Source organism: Electrona antarctica, assembly GCF_951216825.1.
Source record: "Electrona antarctica genome assembly, chromosome: 3".
NCBI classification, from domain to species: Eukaryota; Metazoa; Chordata; class Actinopteri; order Myctophiformes; family Myctophidae; genus Electrona; species Electrona antarctica.
The window spans coordinates 50,431,437-50,448,936 of NC_136808.1; the positions used below are offsets into that span (position 1 = coordinate 50,431,437).

At 44.1% G+C, this 17,500-nt stretch overlaps 1 protein-coding gene and 1 long non-coding RNA gene across 3 annotated transcripts in view; both read right to left on the reverse strand.

Moving 5' to 3' along the window:
- Positions 1 to 17,500, reverse strand: part of sbf2 (SET binding factor 2) — a 185,299-nt gene that overhangs the window by 23,682 nt on the left and 144,117 nt on the right. The window contains 9 exon segments of the mRNA XM_079496397.1: positions 417 to 427; positions 1,111 to 1,180; positions 1,183 to 1,193; positions 4,347 to 4,430; positions 6,756 to 6,896; positions 7,462 to 7,658; positions 8,346 to 8,550; positions 9,988 to 10,121; positions 11,015 to 11,190. Coding sequence (XP_079352523.1) covers positions 417 to 427; positions 1,111 to 1,180; positions 1,183 to 1,193; positions 4,347 to 4,430; positions 6,756 to 6,896; positions 7,462 to 7,658; positions 8,346 to 8,550; positions 9,988 to 10,121; positions 11,015 to 11,190 — 1,029 coding nt within the window.
- On the reverse strand, positions 12,177 to 14,877 carry LOC306920352. 2 transcript variants are annotated; one of them, XR_013789647.1, is made up of 3 exons: positions 14,749 to 14,877; positions 12,337 to 14,399; positions 12,177 to 12,266 (listed from the first exon to the last, which is right to left on the reverse strand). It is a non-coding gene; the product is annotated as an uncharacterized lncRNA (long non-coding RNA). The 2 variants fall into 2 exon arrangements; XR_013789648.1 differs by having other exon boundaries at positions 12,177 to 14,399.

Sequence of the window (17,500 nt, forward strand, 5' to 3'; positions counted from 1 at the left end):
GCACAGTTAACAGTTTTTGTATTGAGTTGTGCTTGAAATGTACTGTAATAAATACTTCAATCAATCAATGCTAGAATTGGCTACACGGTACTATATTAAGTAGTTATTAAGTACAAGGCTTCCAATAAACTTAACTATAAATGAAAGATAAACACATGCCACATGATGCAAAAAGAAACCTTTCATAGAACTCATGCCATTAACCCATTCTGGGCAAGAACCCTATTTGGTGTTTTAAACATTATGTTATAATTTAGCTATTGAAAAAATAGCAGATCTACAAGCTCATATTTAAACTACTTTCACATTTTGTCTCTACTGCAGGCCCTAAAAGGGGGCCCTCATTCTCCGTCAATCAGAGCTGAGCTGCCAGCAGGCAAACTCCCTCCTAATCTGGGCTCAGGCAGTTGACTGACCACACGGAGCCCTGCTGAGACAACACATTCACAATGCACACGGCCACATCAGAGACACCACTTTGCACTGGAGAAACCACAGCTCCCAGAGGTTACCCACACAGGAAGCCAAGATTAGTAGTATTGCATGACAAGAGTTGTGTTAAGAGTTTGCAACGTGCCGCTGGACTAGCGCAGGTCAAGGTGGAAAGGAGAAAAGTACACATGTCGGTTAGTGCAGTGGTTCTCAAACATGGACATGGAATGTGCAAATGGAACCAAATGCATTGGTTCCCTTAGTTTGTACACTGTCAGTTACAGACCTGTAAGGTCCACTTGGTTCCTAACTATCAATCATTTTGTTGGGGGGGGAACCCCCTCAAGGACCCCTCTTTGAGAACCACTGCTGGGGTTAGTGAAGTAAGAAATAATCAAGTCATGATGATGTTATTGACAGGTCTACTGGAAGGGAAGGGGGGGGTCATCTAACACCAGGGCTCCACCGGCACGTCAGCGTCGCGTCTCCGTCACCGTCAGGGAATGTTCCCTTTTGAATCAATGAAGGGTGGCTCCACTGCCCGCGTTGCGTTGCGTTGCGTTGCGTTGCGTTGCGTGACGTGTGCATTAAAATTGAACCGGTGCGTTTTTGACGCACGCGACGGAGACGCAACGCGCCCGGTGGAGCCCTGGCGTAACAGAGATAGTTTCACTATACCTTGATTGAGGATTCTCCCCTGAGGAGTGGTAGGTTTTTGTTGTGAGTGATTGAATAGTTTATCCCCCCTCTGTACCCAAGAACTGTGAGGTTATGAGTACAAAGGGAAGAGGAGAAGAAGAGGGAGGGAAGAAAATGAAATAAAATCACATCAACATCAGATGGAGATTGCACAGTAAACCGAGGGTTCCCCCAATTAATTTTCCTCAAGGGCCATATTTTGACTAGGGTACCAGGCTGGGGGCCGAGTCCGCACGCACGAGGTCGAGCCCTGAAAATTCATTTTCAGGCAAGACCCCATTTGAAAAGGATGCCCAGTTTGACATGCATAGGCTACTGACCCCAATTTAATGCCATTTATCTGGGACCCCCAACAAAAAAAGAAAAAAAAACTTATTTTTTTTATTGTTTTTTGGAAATTCTTCCAGGGGCCACAAGGGTGGCGCTCCGCGGGCCGCCTATTGGGGAACCCTGCGATACAGCCTGCTGACCATAACAACAGATAAACAGTCCTTCAGAGAGACCACTGATTGGGCTAGTCTCACCACCAGCTGTGGGAAAAAAAAAGAGTCTTTTAGGATGCATGAACATGCATGACCGTTATGTCATGATTGTTATGACGGATGATGACGATGACGAGAAGTATGATGACCCTCAGTTCACGGTAGAAATGACAGTAAGAGCGTTAAGAATCATAAACTCCCTTATTTAATGCACTAAAAAAAACAGTTCCAAATAAATGCTGGTCGGCAGTGTTGCAATTCTGTGTGCAACAAATAGGGAGTACGGTCCTGCGACCAACCATTCCAGAGTTATGCATCTTACTATCTTAATAAGAAAACTATTACAAAAAAACAAAAAACTGCAGAGTCAGCTTTAGAAGAATTCCCCCCCTGACCTCCTCTAATAAAGCGATGGCATGTGATGTACGTATGCAGCAACAACCTAGATGACCACATTACCTCCTGCTGATGAGTACGTTTCCTTCACCCGCTTTACATACCAGACCAGACAGTCATGCTCCATTAGGCTACATTACATCACAACAGGGCCTGGTTATGGTACTGTACATTCAGACCACTGATATACCAGGTCAGGTTAAAAAGATAGATAAGGTTTCTAGGACCCTACTCAATCTGCGATCGTTCTAGGGCGAGGGGGGTGCACTTCAACGTCCTACATGCGCAGTTTCAAAACGGGGTGGTTAACCTATTCTGTTCACCATGGCTTGTCGACAGCGGACGGCGCGCACTCTTTGTTGACACACCTGCCCTTATTTGGCGTTGACGAGGGTCCTAGAAACGCGTTCCTAAAGTTAGTATACAAAAACTAAGTCAATAAAGTATTGCTTTTGGAGCAGATGAGTGTTGTTGGAATATCCTTCTGTTGAGATATCCTTTGCTTATATCCTCTTCAATTATATTGTTGTCCAATCATATCCCTTAATCTTAAAAGTGCCAATTAGTATGTTATGAGTATATTATGTTATTGTGTGTCTATGCTTGAACACTTGACCCACATCATTAGTTGTAGGTTGTCTTCCCAACAGAATACCACATGAAGCAGTTCATTCAATCAAGGCCAACATGATACCCAGACATGTTGTACCTACTGTGACAATGTATAATAATAATAATAATAATACATTTTATTTATAAGGCGCCTTTCAGGGCACTCAAGGTCGCCGTACAGGTTAAAAACAGCCGATACAAAACACAGCCCAAAAGCAAAACAAAACTAGGGCACAGCTTGCAGCAGAGGTCAGCCATATGCCTGCCTAAACAGGTGGGTTTTGAGGTGAGTTTGGAATATGGTGATAGAGTCCATGTTTCTGATGTCAGGGGGGAGGGAGTTCCAGAGGTGGGGGCAGAGCGGCTGAAGGCTCTTGACCCCATGGTGGAGAGACGGGCTGGGAGAACTTTCAGGGTGATTGAGGAGGCAGACCTAAGAGACCGGGTGGGGATGTTTACATGGACAAGGTCAGACAGGTATGGGGGGGCGAGATTATGGATGGCCTTGAAGGTATGGAGAAGGATCTTGAAGTCGATGCGGTATTGATGGGGAGCCAGTGGAGTTGGTGAAGTACAGGGTGATGTGACTGATTGACAGGGGTTCTGGTGAACGATACGGGCAGCAGCGTTCTGACCAGTTGGAGTTTATGGAGAAGTTTGTGGGGGAGACCAAAAAGAAGGGAATTACAGTAGTCCAAGCGGGAGGTGACAAGAGAGTGAACCAGGATTGCGGCACTGTGGGGGAGTTAGAGAGGGGCGGAGGCGGTTGATGTTTCTGAGGTGGAAGTAGGCGGACCGGATGGTGGTGTTGATGTGGAATGATAGGGTACTGTCGAGGACGACACCCAGACTCTTAACCTGAGGGGAGGGGGAAACTGAGGAGTTGTCAATGGTGAGAGTGAAACTGGGTTGCTTGGTGAGTGTGGATTTGGAACCAATGAGGACTACCTCGGTTTTGTCACTGTTCAGTTTGAGGAAATTAGAGGTGAACCAGGACTTGATTTCCTGCAAACAGGTACAGAGGGAGGAGGGTGGGAAGCCGGAAGAGGGTTTGGAGGAGACGTAGAGCTGGGTGTCGTCCGCGTAACAGTGGAAAAGGATGTTGTATTTGCGGAAAATCTGTCCAAGGGGGAGGAGATAGATGATAAATAGGATAGGGCCAAGAACGGAGCCCTGGGGAACACCGGAGGAGATGGGGGAGGGATGGGAAGTGAATGATTTGAGCTGAATGAACTGAGTACGGTCAGAGAGGTATGAGTGAAACCAGTCTAGGGGTGTGTCAGATATGCCAATGGATGCTAGTCGCTCGAGGAGGGTGGAGTGGGAGATGGTGTCAGCGGTAGTAGTGGTAGTAGTGGCAGCGGTGGCCGAACGGTTTGCGGAGCGGTCTTGATACCGGAAGGTCGCCAGTTCGTATCCCCGGACCGGCACGTTAAAATTACCACCGCTGAAGTGCCCTTGAGCAAGGCATTGAACCACTACCATGAAATGTTCTATGAGCAGGGCCTGGCTGTAAACAAGTATCTGATGCTTAGTCCAGTTACCCTGGGTAAATATAGTAATAATTTCATTTCATTTCATTTCATTTCAATATTGATGTGACAATGTATGACATGTTGTAAATTGTACTGTAAATTGTACTCTACAGCCACAGGCAGTGAAAAACGACCTATCACACTGGTCAAGGCACACGGTATGGTATGTGTTGAGTAGTAAGTCACTCACCACCTCTGGTGAAGCTGTTTGAGAATGGGATGTCTAAGTGGACAGGAGCCATCTTTGGCATCCTGGAGCTCCGCCTTTCACTGCCTGAAGAACAAATACATAGACAGGACATTATTCCCCTTTTTAGTTTGAGCTTAACCCATTTTGACCGAGACCGATTCTACAAATGTCTTATAAATCCTGACAGTTTTCTTAAAAACCCCATGTTTCTATGTCAGTCGTTCTCAAACATTTTCATGTCAAGGACCCCCAAAAATATATGTAATTGGCCGCCGACCCCATCTGAAAATATGTTGTTCCAGGGACCCCCCCCCCCCCCAGAAGCAAAGATTTGAGTTAAAAACTTTCGCTCTGAAAGAATAATATTCAAAGATTTGCACCACATTTTCACGACTTTTCAAAAATAGCAGACCTACAAGCTCATAGCGCGCCACTCGGTGGCGCGCTATGAGCTTGTAGATCTGCTATTTTTCAATAGCCAAAGTACAACAGAATGCTTAACCCATTTAGACCCGAGTTAAAAACATTCACTTTGAAAGAATATATATTCAAAGATTTGCGCCACATATTTACGATTTTTCAAAAATAGCTAAATTATAACAATGTTTAAAACACCAAAAGGGGTTCCCGCCCAAAATGGGTTAAAACACCAAAAGGGGTTCCCGCCCAGAATGTGTTAACATGAATCAAGGAAGGAGAAAGATGGTTCAGTGATAAAGTCAATGGAAACTTTAGTTTCAAAGTCTTTAGGCTCAAACTCACACTGTCAACTGTGTTTGAACCTGCACTGTGACGACGCTGCAGAGATAAAAAGGGAATCCTATTTCCAAATTAAGAACGAACTCCGTCTGAACCCTGCAGTCTTAGATCTGCTTAGAGTTCAGACGTGGATGGCACTAATGACGTTTCACCCACTTCCCACAGGGGTTATATGGGGATATATATGGGGTTGTATGGGGTTATATATGGGGTTATACGGGGATTTAGAATCCTGTTGTAGTCGCACGTCTGTCACGCACGGAAAAATAGCAAATCTACACGTTCACAAAGCGTAGCACTGTGACACATTGTTAGCGTATAGAGCTGATATCTTCGGTGAGTGAAACGGTATATTGTAACTCTGGCTTTAGAGTCCTGGTCACACGGGTCCTGCCAGCGTACGGACGGAATGAGGTGAAGTGTAAGGAGACAAATGAATGGTGGCGTCACCCCAGGATAACCTCCTTGCTCTTACATAACCTTATATTGTACCACAGTTCCTTCCCAACCAACCAACCAACATGCAGATGCAGGCGTCTCACATACACATGAAGACACAGTAGCGGAAGTCTCCCGAAGATAAGCGGTTGAATTCAAGCCAATGACCAGAACAAAAAAAAGACAAATTAGTGTTTAATGGCTATTGGCCGCACACAAAAATAATTTGGAAATCGCAACGGTCTGCATATTTTTTCGAATCGGAGGAAAAGGCGCTCCAAGAACAGCCTCGTAACCACATTCCCCGGCCAAGGAAATCAATCACATCAACTCCAACGATTAATAGGAGATAACCTCGAGGAGTGAGAAAGTCAAGTATGAAGTCCTGGAACTTCATACTTGACGACTTGAAATATGATGCCAAATTCACCATTTTTAAGAGACTTGCCAAATTTTGGTTAATTCAGTGACAATCCTGTACTCATGCGTGTTTTATTGTACTGTGTGTGTGTGTGTGTGTGTGTGTGTGTGTGTGTGTGTGTGTGTGTGTGTGTGTGTGTGTGTGTGTGTGTGTGTGTGTGTGTGTGTGTGTGTGTGTGCGCGCGTGCGTGCGTGTGTGTGTGTATGTATGTATGTGTGTGTGTGTGTGTGTGTGTGTGTGCACCCGTCTCATCCTTGTAGACTGCAAGGTAATTGGTAATAGTTGGTAATTGGTAATAGTTGGCATACTGTAGCTGCAATCTCGTTTTCTACAGCCTCTTAACTACTTAGCCTCAGAAAGGCAACCTAACCTACTCTACAAACTTTGCTTGGCTCATTTGGGTCGAGGCAAAGCTCAACGGGCATTTGCTTGAGTTCTGGGCATCATCAACGGGCATAGACCAATGGGCATAGACCAAAACCACCTTAGAGCTGATTGGATGAGCATGATGTACTCATGTGTACTTTGTTGTGCTCATTCTACGTCCTTTTGACCTTGCATTTTTAATCTTATTTTCACAAAAGCCCTTCAAGGGCCAATTAGCATCTGCCTTAAGCACTGTGACGCTTGCATTCTTGTATAGCTCCGGTTTCAGTTTGTTTATGTACACTGTACTGTATCTGGCTCTATCAGATAAACCCTAATAACTTGGAGAATGGACTTACAGATCGAAATGGACCGCAACGGGTCCATTTTGCACTGAGTATTGAGTTAAACACTCAGGGTTTTACCTGGAGAGAGGCCAATCATGGAGCGTTTAGACAAGGTGTCGTTGCCGTTGGTCTTGAAGTAGATGGGGATGGAGTCCAGGATGGCCTGAAGGTACTTCTCTTGTTCTAGACTGCTGGAAGTCTCTGATGAGGAAGCCGGGGCTGAGGAGCACAGGGAAAACCTGAGGGTTAATTTAATCCATTCTGGGCGGGAACCCCATTTTGGTGTTTTAAGCATTATGTTATACTTTAGCTATTGAAAAATAGCAGATCTACAAGTTCATATGAACTTGTAGGTCTGCTATTTTTGAAAAATAGTGAAAATGTGCCTCAAATCTTTGAATATATATTCTTTCAGAGTTTCAGTTTTTAACTCAAATCTTTGCTTCTGAGGGGAGGTCCCTGGAACACCATATTTTCAGATGGGGGTCGGCGGACAATTACATATAATTTTTGGGGTCATTGACATGAAATATTAAGAACCACTGATATAGAAACATTTTCAGAAAAAAATACATTTTAAAAAGACATTTTTTAAATTTCGAGGTCAGGCCTAAATGGGTTAACTCAGAGTGTACAAATGGAACCAAAAGGACCCTTCATATCAGACACATCCAATATTAACAATTGCTATGGAATCCTTTTTGTAGACTAAAAGTGTTAATACAGCATATAATATAAACAATAGCATAACAATAACTGCTTGTGTATATTTGTGCATGCTCACCTGTAGCGGAGGGATTCTGGGACTTGAACAGTCCCACCATGCTCTTGCCGTGGAAGCCCCCGGAGCGCAGCATCATGGCTTTGCTGCGAGGGTGTTTCCAGCAGACCACCGGCAGACGGTTGTGTCTGTAGCCACGGGACACTTTGTGGAGGCTGCTGTCCTGGACAGCCTGAGGAACCACCAGCAGCCCTGGGTAACTGAGAGAGGAAGTCAAATATACAGTATATACAGTATATTTAGAAAGACAACGCAGAAAAACGTTGGAATGTTTGGAAAACTGCTGGACCGTTTTGAATGTAGTAGATTCAAGCCTTTGGTGATTTATGTTTATTCCCTTCAGGTTTCTAAAAGCGTCCAATCCGCTTGTTTTTTTTAATTTATTCTCTCTCTTCTTTCTTTTACAAATGTAGATTTAGAGAAAGACATTTCTCTTTGTTCAAAGTTGCGTGAGGAGGTCTCTTTCATGGCAAGTTAGTATATAGAGTGTATGTTATGTTTAAAACTATGCATAACATGCAGGGCCGCTTTTAGGGTAGCGCGAATGGTGCCGCCGCACAGGGCCTCGCGCATGCGAGGCCTCGCGCTAGGCAGCGTTTTCTTTTCTTTTTTAGAAGAAAATAAACACTTTCCATTTCAGAGTCGGAGCTAAAATAGACAGGGGCGGTTATTAGCGCTAACACGCGCGCACATTGTTCCCCCCGACATATCGCACAGGGTCTCGCATTTCTCCCAGACGCCTCTGATAACATGGTGAGGTAGAGACTGAGCATGGCCATGCATAATTCACAATGGTTCTGGATGTATGTATGTGTATGTGTGTGTGTGTGTGTGTGTGTGTGTGTGTGTGTGTGTGTGTGTGTGTGTGTGTGTGTGTGTGTGTGTACCTGCGACAGAGGGAATAGAGTCTGTTCACTGCAGTGATTCTGAACTGCTCCCCGGTCTTGGAGCGAGAGGAGCTGGCGGTGATGGTGCCCAGGCCCAGGCGCTGGTAGTCTCGGAAACAGGCGCGCTCCACCAGCTGCTCCATGGTGGACTTCTCCGACGATGCCCTCAAGGTGCTGCTGAGCGGGGGCTCCCCGTCGTCCGATACTGGACACACACATTACAGTACAGACACATTACAGTACAGACACATTACAGTACAGACACATTACAGTACAGACGACGCCCTCAAGGTGCTGCTGAGCGGGGGCTCCCCGTCGTCCGATACTGGACACACACATTCAGGACATGCAAGTCAACCATTGGAATTTCAAGGACCCCTAGTTGGATATGCATTAGGACCTTATTTAGGCCTGACGTCGAAATTAAAAGAAAGTCCTCTGAAAGAATATATATTCAAAGATTTGTGCCGCATTTTTCAAAAATAGCAGACCTACAAGCTCGTAGCGCGCCACGCGGTGGCGCGCTTGTAGCTTGTAGATCTGCTATTTTTCAATAATCAGAAAAGACCTCCGAACATCGCGCGTTTTATCAAAACCACGGAGAGCTCCGTAGATTTAGTTCTTCTGCTTTTTAGTCCGCCTGTATACAAGAAGTGAACGGCAGTGAGCGAAACCTGTCTAGGATCGCTGAAGAAGGAAAAGCCAAGCAAAAATAAATAAAGAAATAAAGAAATCAGCGATCCGGTTTGATATCAATAATAAAGCTTATCTGACGTAACGTTCCACCAATAGCGGTTGCCGGTTGGATTCTAATTGGCGGAACGTTCCGTCACGAGCAGTTCATTTGACCCTTGGGAGGTCCCCTGGCAAAAGATTGGTTTAGTCAATACAGGGTTACGTTTCATCTGATCTAGCAACTCTGTTCATCACTCACACCCAGATTTGGATATGAAACCCTTTCGCCTGGTTCTTCAGAAACGGATGGATGATGTTATTGATGTGAACAGTGGCCAAATGACTGACTCACTGCCTGACTGACTCACTCACACACCCAAGATACAAGATAGTTATTTTGTACAAAGGGTCAGGACACCCAAAATCAATTTCTTAGATTACCAGTAACTTAAAGAGGGCACAGGTTGGGCCAATATATGACGTGACGTGACAAATTGAGTTGACAAAATTGACATGACGTGACAAAAACGCAAGGTTTCATAGTTAACTGCGACCTTCGGTCACACTCCGGACACATACATGGAGCTCCCAGTGCCGTGTGAGACCAAGTGCTAGAAGTTGATTCCTGGTTTTCTGAACAGTGAACAGTACACACACTTCTCTGGCTCGTTTTTTCAAGTACAAGTCGTTTTTTAAAATTTAGTGTTTTACAAGTAGTTTCTTCAAATTTCGTGTTTTATAGTATAGAAGTCATGCTGAAACAACAGTGACACGCTCATAAGTAGGTTCTGCTCCAGAGACTGGGGCCCTGGGGTTTCCAACGGATCAATCCAGCAGTCGTAGCCGACGAATGTGCCTCACAGCACGGCAGGAGAAAATTAGAGCCTGGATATTAATCGGCTTGTTTGTGAATGACGTTTTAGGGGTAAATATTGTTGTACGTAGTACAAATTGTTGCCGCGCTCACTTGAAATGTCATCATCATCATGCCAGGTCATTCTGCTGCCTCGGTCATTCTTCTTCAGTGTGGTCTGACCACTGCGGCCCATGGTGATCTTCCCCGCCTTCTTGGCTCCCTTGACGATGGTCTTGGACAGCGTCCTGTAAGGAGGATAATGTAGCAGACAGAAGCATATTTCACCAACGACGTTCTCTGCATCACATGGGAGGTTTCTCCCGACCGTTCCAAAAACAGAGACTCACTGTTGAGTCATAATGCACAGGAATAGCCCAGAGGACAATATGATTTGCAACCAGAATCAGTGTACGATTATGTGTACAGGTTAACAGTTAGTCCAGAACTCATGGAGTTGAAGAAAGAATTAAATAGTCCAAGGCAAAGCACGCGTCGCACACCCAACAAATATTTTACAGTGCTGGACAACTTTGACTAAGAAAGGAAAGAGGCCGCACAGCTCGTAGTCACGATGCTATAAACTTTATTAAGCCATCGTTTCGGCACGCAGGTTGCCTTCTTCAGGGTATGGACAGTGCTGGACAACGAAAAAGGAACAAACACCTGCACACCGTCTTCAAATGCAGTGACCGACTTATAACTTATATAACTTATAACAGGCAGAGGCAGACTTTTTTTATTATTATTAATGCGATGAGATTTAGACACATAAAACAAATAGCGGGGATGTCGTATTACGCAGCATCGGAACACTGGAGTAAACAATTCTCGGCCGTCAAACTGTTTAATAGGGAAACAGCAACGTTTCGGTAGCCTGATGAAGGCTGTTTGTTTCTTTTTCATTGTTGGGCACCGTACCCTCTCCTACGCACCTGTCGCCTGTAGGTGTGCAAAAGCCTCGCTTTTTACAGTGCTGGACAACAAAATACAACAGGAAGGAAGGAGAGAAGTCTGGACGTCTCATCAGACCTGATGAAGACCCTTGTGGGGTTTAAATGTTGTCCTAATTAAAGTTGTAGCCTTGGAGTTGCATTACAGCATGCAGACTTCCCCATTTCTTTCCTGATAAATAACCAACCTGAAGCCAGTATTCCTCTCTTTTTGCTTGGGCACGATTAGCTGTGGGGCCGTCTGTCCTGCGGCGAACGCAAATGTGCTGAAGATGGATTGTGGGTATCGAATCCGCTGGAGGTGTTTCCTGAAGACCTCCACCATCTCTGAGCTCACCTCCTCATCGAAAGCCACCTTTATCAGCTTCAAAAAGAGATACAGCGTTACTGTAGAGCGCCATTTTGAAAGGACATTTCAGAAACCTAAAGATAAGACTTGGTAAGGTTTGAGAATGACTAGAGGCAGCTATGGAGGACAGCTGAAACAGAAATTGTCACAATTAAGACTACTTCCGAAAGTAACGTTAGACACAATATTGTATGTGCAGAAATTCAGTTCTCTACGTAGGGATGCAATGAATAAGTAGAAGGCTTATTCTCTCTGAATCAGAATGTAGAAAAAGGATTAGCAGTTTGCTTCTCACAATACATCTTGTTGTCAGTGTGACTTAGGTGGGTGGTAATGGTTCCTTCATTCCCTATCCATCTGACTCAGCCCCGGCATTCCCTTTCTTTCCCCTAAGCCTGCATTTCTGACCTCCATACTCTGCTGTGGTTCCCCAGCAGCTTGCAAGAGTTTTACAAAGGTTCATATAATACAGCCCAGATACACAGTAAAATCATTAGTGTTAATATTAACTCAGAGTGTACAAATGGAACCAAATAGAGCCTTATGGTTCCATTTGTATACTCAGTAACCCCCACCACATAAACACAGTAATTTGTATCCCTGTAGTTGAAAGGGTCGGAACTATAAAACCATAAAATGTAATTCATTATGAAAGGCCATTAAAAACAAACATGCTTGGTTTAAAATTCCTTTATTGCTTTTATTCTTACAATCAAACTTGAATTATGCCTGATGCAGAAGTGTCATGATGACTTAAACATTACAACATTTGGGGAATGTGTATTCGTTGGCCTCATCTAAAGTCATGACATGGCTGGGCTAGCCCTTTTGTACAGAGTGAATTAGGACAAGATCAGCCTGCCCTGAATTAATATAGGACTTGTAACGGTTTCCTAGTTTCATTTGCTGCTTTGGGGTGCCAGGTCTCTCCTTTTTTGTGTAGCCAGGTGGTATGAAGAAAATATTACAAAGGACTCAATCAATCATACAGAACACTTAACGTTTTTGGAACAGTCTTGTATTGAATGACCAGGTGGAATACAACAAGCACATTAAAAAAATCTCTTCATCCCAAACATGCAAAATTCCCTCTTCAAAGTCAGTTGAAATTGTGATTCAAAGAGGATAAAAAATAAAAAAAATAAAAAATCATAAGCCCACACTGCCAAAGACACTAGTAGGGGCATTTGGCAAATGCAGATACAACTGGTTCAGTTTAACATGGCAAATGCAGATACAACTGGTTCAGTTTAACATGGCAAATGCAGATACAACTGGTTCAGTTTAACATGGCAAATGCAGATACAACTGGTTCAGTTTAACATGGCAAATGCAGATACAACTGGTTCAGTTTAACATGGCAAATGCAGATACAACTGGTTCAGTTTAACATGGCAAATGCAGATACAACTGGTTCAGTTTAACATGGCAAATGCAGATACAACTGGTTCCAGTTAAGGTGTCTAAACGGTCTATGCAATGTCTTCCACTAATACACACATTCGCCCTGAAGAGTCACAGGTTACGGTTGGCAAAGAGACCTTCACGTATGACGGTTGGCACAGAGACCTTCACGTATGACGGTTGGCACAGAGACCTTCACGTATGACTGTTGGCACAGAGACCGTCACGTATGACTGTTGGCACAGAGACCGTCACGTATGACTGTTGGCACAGAGACCGTCACGTATGACTACGTATTTGACCCAACAGCTTGGCAAGAAGAAGTCTTCAGTAGTTCTGTTGAATCCTTGTTGAGTGGGCTTTCCAAAGCAAGACCTTCTTCTTGGGTGGCGACTAAACGGCTACTCAAGAGAATGATCCATCTGTTGTTGCAACTTTGTTCCATACAGAGCCTACAAGTTGACACGCCTGTTGCAGGATTCTCTAGGACAGGGGTTCAACGTTTCTGGCTGGGGACCCCCCGAAAATGCTTTGGCCATGTCTCACGACCCCCGCCCCCTCCCAACCCCAATACAAACCGACTGCAAAAATAACCTTAATATTAGAGAAAATATATCATAAATGAAGTGATACCAGATATAATAATTAAGGAAAGTTTATGCATGTACTATGTAAACTCTTCATTTAAAAATGTTCAGCCTTAAAAAAAAAAAGAAAAAAAGAAATTATATATATATATATATATATATATATATATATAATTTGGGGACCCCCAAAAATAATGTCGCGACCCCCCGAGGGGTCACGACCCCCATGTTGAGAACCCCTGCTCTAGGATGCAACAGCCTAGCCATAGACGATCACATGATTAAACTGCTTCGAACGTGGAAGAGACCACCACCTCCACCATGCTGCAGTATGCCGTTAACAAGCCTGTGGTCAATGTTGAGCTGAAACAGGTCAAACAGCAGATTCAGGAGCTAGAGGCACTGCTGAATGCCCGGAAATATCTGGGAGAGACTTTGAAGCTCTTCTGAGTTCCAGAATGTCTCCTTGCATAGCCAGCAGACCCACATTGACCGGTCCTGAGGCCTGGTTGAATTAATAGGTCCATGTCTATGAGGGAATGAACAGTTCTCCCTGCACTCCTGACCCAACATTCTTGTTGGAAGCGCAGGCAGGGTGTAGAGACTGGCTCATGGACTATTCACATCACCATGGTACAGGCAGGGTGTAGGGTGGGTTTAGGTTGAGACTGGCTCATGGACTATTCACATCACCATGGTACAGGCCGGGTGTAGGGTAGGTTTAGGTTGAGACTGGCTCATGGACTATTCACATCACCATGGTACAGGCAGGGTGTAGGGTAGGTTTAGGTTGAGACTGGCTCATGGACTATTCACACCATGGTACAGGCAGGGTGTAGGGTAGGTTTAGGTTGAGACTGGCTCATGGACTATTACATCACCATGGTACAGGCAGGGTGTAGGGTAGGTTTAGGTTGAGACTGGCTCATGGACTATTAACATCACCATGGTACAGGCAGGGTGTAGGGTAGGTTTAGGTTGAGACTGGCTCATGGACTATTCACATCACCATGGTACAGGCAGGGTGTAGGGTGGGTTTAGGTTGAGACTGGCTCATGGACTATTCACATCACCATGGTACAGGCAGGGTGTAGGGTAGGTTTAGGTTGAGACTGGCTCATGGACTATTCACACCATGGTACATCGGTCAGAATATACAGACAAGGAGGTCTGTTTAAGCCTTTATTTTCCTTTGAGCAAGGAGGTGGTGAGGCTTCACGGTTATAGTTTTTACTAAAAAGACAAGAGAAACATAATTATTATACAATTCAACAGTGCATAAACAATAGACAGATAATTAGGTACCTAAGACAATAATTAGACTCAAGGGGGGGGGGGGGGGGGTGTAGGTAGGCCACTGAGGAGTACACAAACAATGGGAAATACAAACATTCAATATTGTCTAATATAATGATATAATAATATAAGTTACTGACTACTGTATTTCAAAGAATACTAAAGTGACTATGTGCACTGCACATTACACACATTCACTACAGTTTCAGGAAAACAGATTAGGATTACATTTATCACAAATAACCAATACAATGCAATATACAAATCATGAACAAACTGAACTCACTTCAGTGACGAATAACCCAGGCCTGAGGCTCCAGGACAGAGGGCTCTCAGGTGGAGTTGTTGCTGCTGCTTCTGACAAACAATGACTGCATGGACAGGCACTCAGGCAGTATATATAGCTGGCCACTGATTGAGGAGTGAGTGAGAGCAGGTGAGATTACTGATTGAGAGGGAGTGACAGCAGGAAGTGGGTGGATCCAATCCATGAGTAGGCCAGGGGGAGGGTTTCTGTTGATAACTAGGATGTTCTACACAGTAATAGGTCCACTAGACTAGATCGTTCACCACATGCCCACCTGACAGTAAGCACTCCACATCATTTTCTGCCTGACTAGGTAATGGGCCAAAAGTGGCCTCTGTTTGACCAGGTGGTTCAGTGACAGCCTGGGCCACCACAACAGGAGGTACTATAGAGGGTATGCACATGACATCATCGTACCTGGAAGTTATGCGGGAACGCCCACTGAGTGGCAAAAAACTACTTTCTGGCCTTGACAGCCCATTCATCCAAACAGAAAAGTCCTGTCTGATTACATTAAACAATGTTAAACTCACCAACATTGCAGCTGTACGAAAAGCTTGAATTATCCTCTTTCTATCTGCAAAGTTTTTGTTTAATAAAAATCCACCATAGAAACGTTATGAGCTACTTTCTGTCAAGAAATGCCCTGCATTTGATTATTTTTCTGTGTCAGAGTTTGGAAGTGCTTGTTTTCAATAACACAACATTTTGCTGCCTCCTGTGACATTTAGAAACAGGTGGTACGCAGGACGGTTGAGTGATTTCCAACGAGCGCTTCCAAACTCCAACACTCAATGTTCTGCCACTCAGTCTAGATGAGGGGGGCGTGTCCTGATGGGACAATCATGCATGTGCATACTGTACTCTCTATTGTCCACTGTGTCACCTCCTGTCTTTCTGCCATTAGTGAGGAGGAAAAACAAACAAACAAAGAACACTTGTGTGAAGTGAGGGGTGCTCTTATGATCATACATCACATTTCATGCTCAGCCAATCAAATCATCACTATGTGGTACACACAAACACACAAAGCTGGGCATAGGGGGGCTAGCGCCCATCAAAAAGTTCAAATAATGGCTCAACCGCCTGGGCACCAAGGCTGCTGAGCCAGCCTGACGGCATGCCACGAGTTCGACTCCCGATACCGATGGCATTTGCCACATGTCTTCCCCACCATCTCTCTCCCCATTTCCTGTCAGTCAACTTTCAACCTATCAATAAAGGCAGAAAAAGCGAAACAAATATATATCTAAAAAAAAAATGAAAAAGTTTCAGGTTTAATGTTTGTTTTTAGTTCAATGTTTGTTTTAAAAACGACCATTGACGATGAAGAGAAATTAATGTTTGTTTTGTCCCCTAACACAAACATTAAATCCCATTAACAATAAAGTGAATTTAATGTTTGTTTTGACACCGTTTGTTTTACATCATCATTACATCACCATTGAATAACATTTATAGCTGCTCCAATATACCGGTAGGTGAGAAATGCAGCTTGTAGCCTGGAAACTACACGGATATCTATCCCATTGTTCATGTTTTTTTGAGTGGTGTAAACCACTCCTACAACTGGCTTTGTTAGTTTACGTGTCTGTCCGTTTACGTGTCTGTCCGTACCAAAAGAATGAGCATGGTTGCTATGGTCACTCAGTTCACACAGGTGTGATTTCATTACGTCAGACATTACGACAGACCACAGCTGATCAGGCTATATAATACCTTACACCACTCAGTTCACACGGGTGTGATTTTTATATCACTGTGTTAATAACTTATCATTGATGCATCAACTGCACCAGCGAGCAAAGGCTCTGCATGCTGCATCCAATAATACATAATATCAGCCTACTAGTCCAGTCCATGGTGATCATAATATCAGCCTACTAGTCCAGTCCATGGTGATCATAATATCAGCCTACTAGTCCAGTCCATGGTGATCATAATATCAGCCTACTAGTCCAGTCCATGGTGATCATAATATCAGCCTACTAGTCCAGTCCATGGTGATCATAATATCAGCCTACTAGTCCAGTCCATGGTGATCATAATATCAGCCTACTAGTCCAGTCCATGGTGATCATAATATCAGCCTACTAGTCCAGTCCATGGTGATCATAATATCAGCCTACTAGTCCAGTCCATGGTGATCATAATATCAGCCTACTAGTCCAGTCCATGGTGATCATAATATCAGCCTACTAGTCCAGTCCATGGTGATCATAATATCAGCCTACTAGTCCAGTCCATGGTGATCATAATATCAGCCTACTAGTCCAGTCCATGGTGATCATAATATCAGCCTACTAGTCCAGTCCATGGTGATCATAATATCAGCCTACTAGTCCAGTCCATGGTGATCATAATATCAGCCTACTAGTCCAGTCCATGGTGATCATAATATCAGCCTACTAGTCCAGTCCATGGTGATCATAATATCAGCCTACTAGTCCAGTCCATGGTGATCATAATATCAGCCTACTAGTCCAGTCCATGGTGATCATAATATCAGCCTACTAGTCCAGTCCATGGTGATCATAATATCAGCCTACTAGTCCAGTCCATGGTGATCATAATATCAGCCTACTAGTCCAGTCCATGGTGATCATAATATCAGCCTACTAGTCCAGTCCATGGTGATCATAATATCAGCCTACTAGTCCAGTCCATGGTGATCATAATATCAGCCTACTAGTCCAGTCCATGGTGATCATAATATCAGCCTACTAGTCCA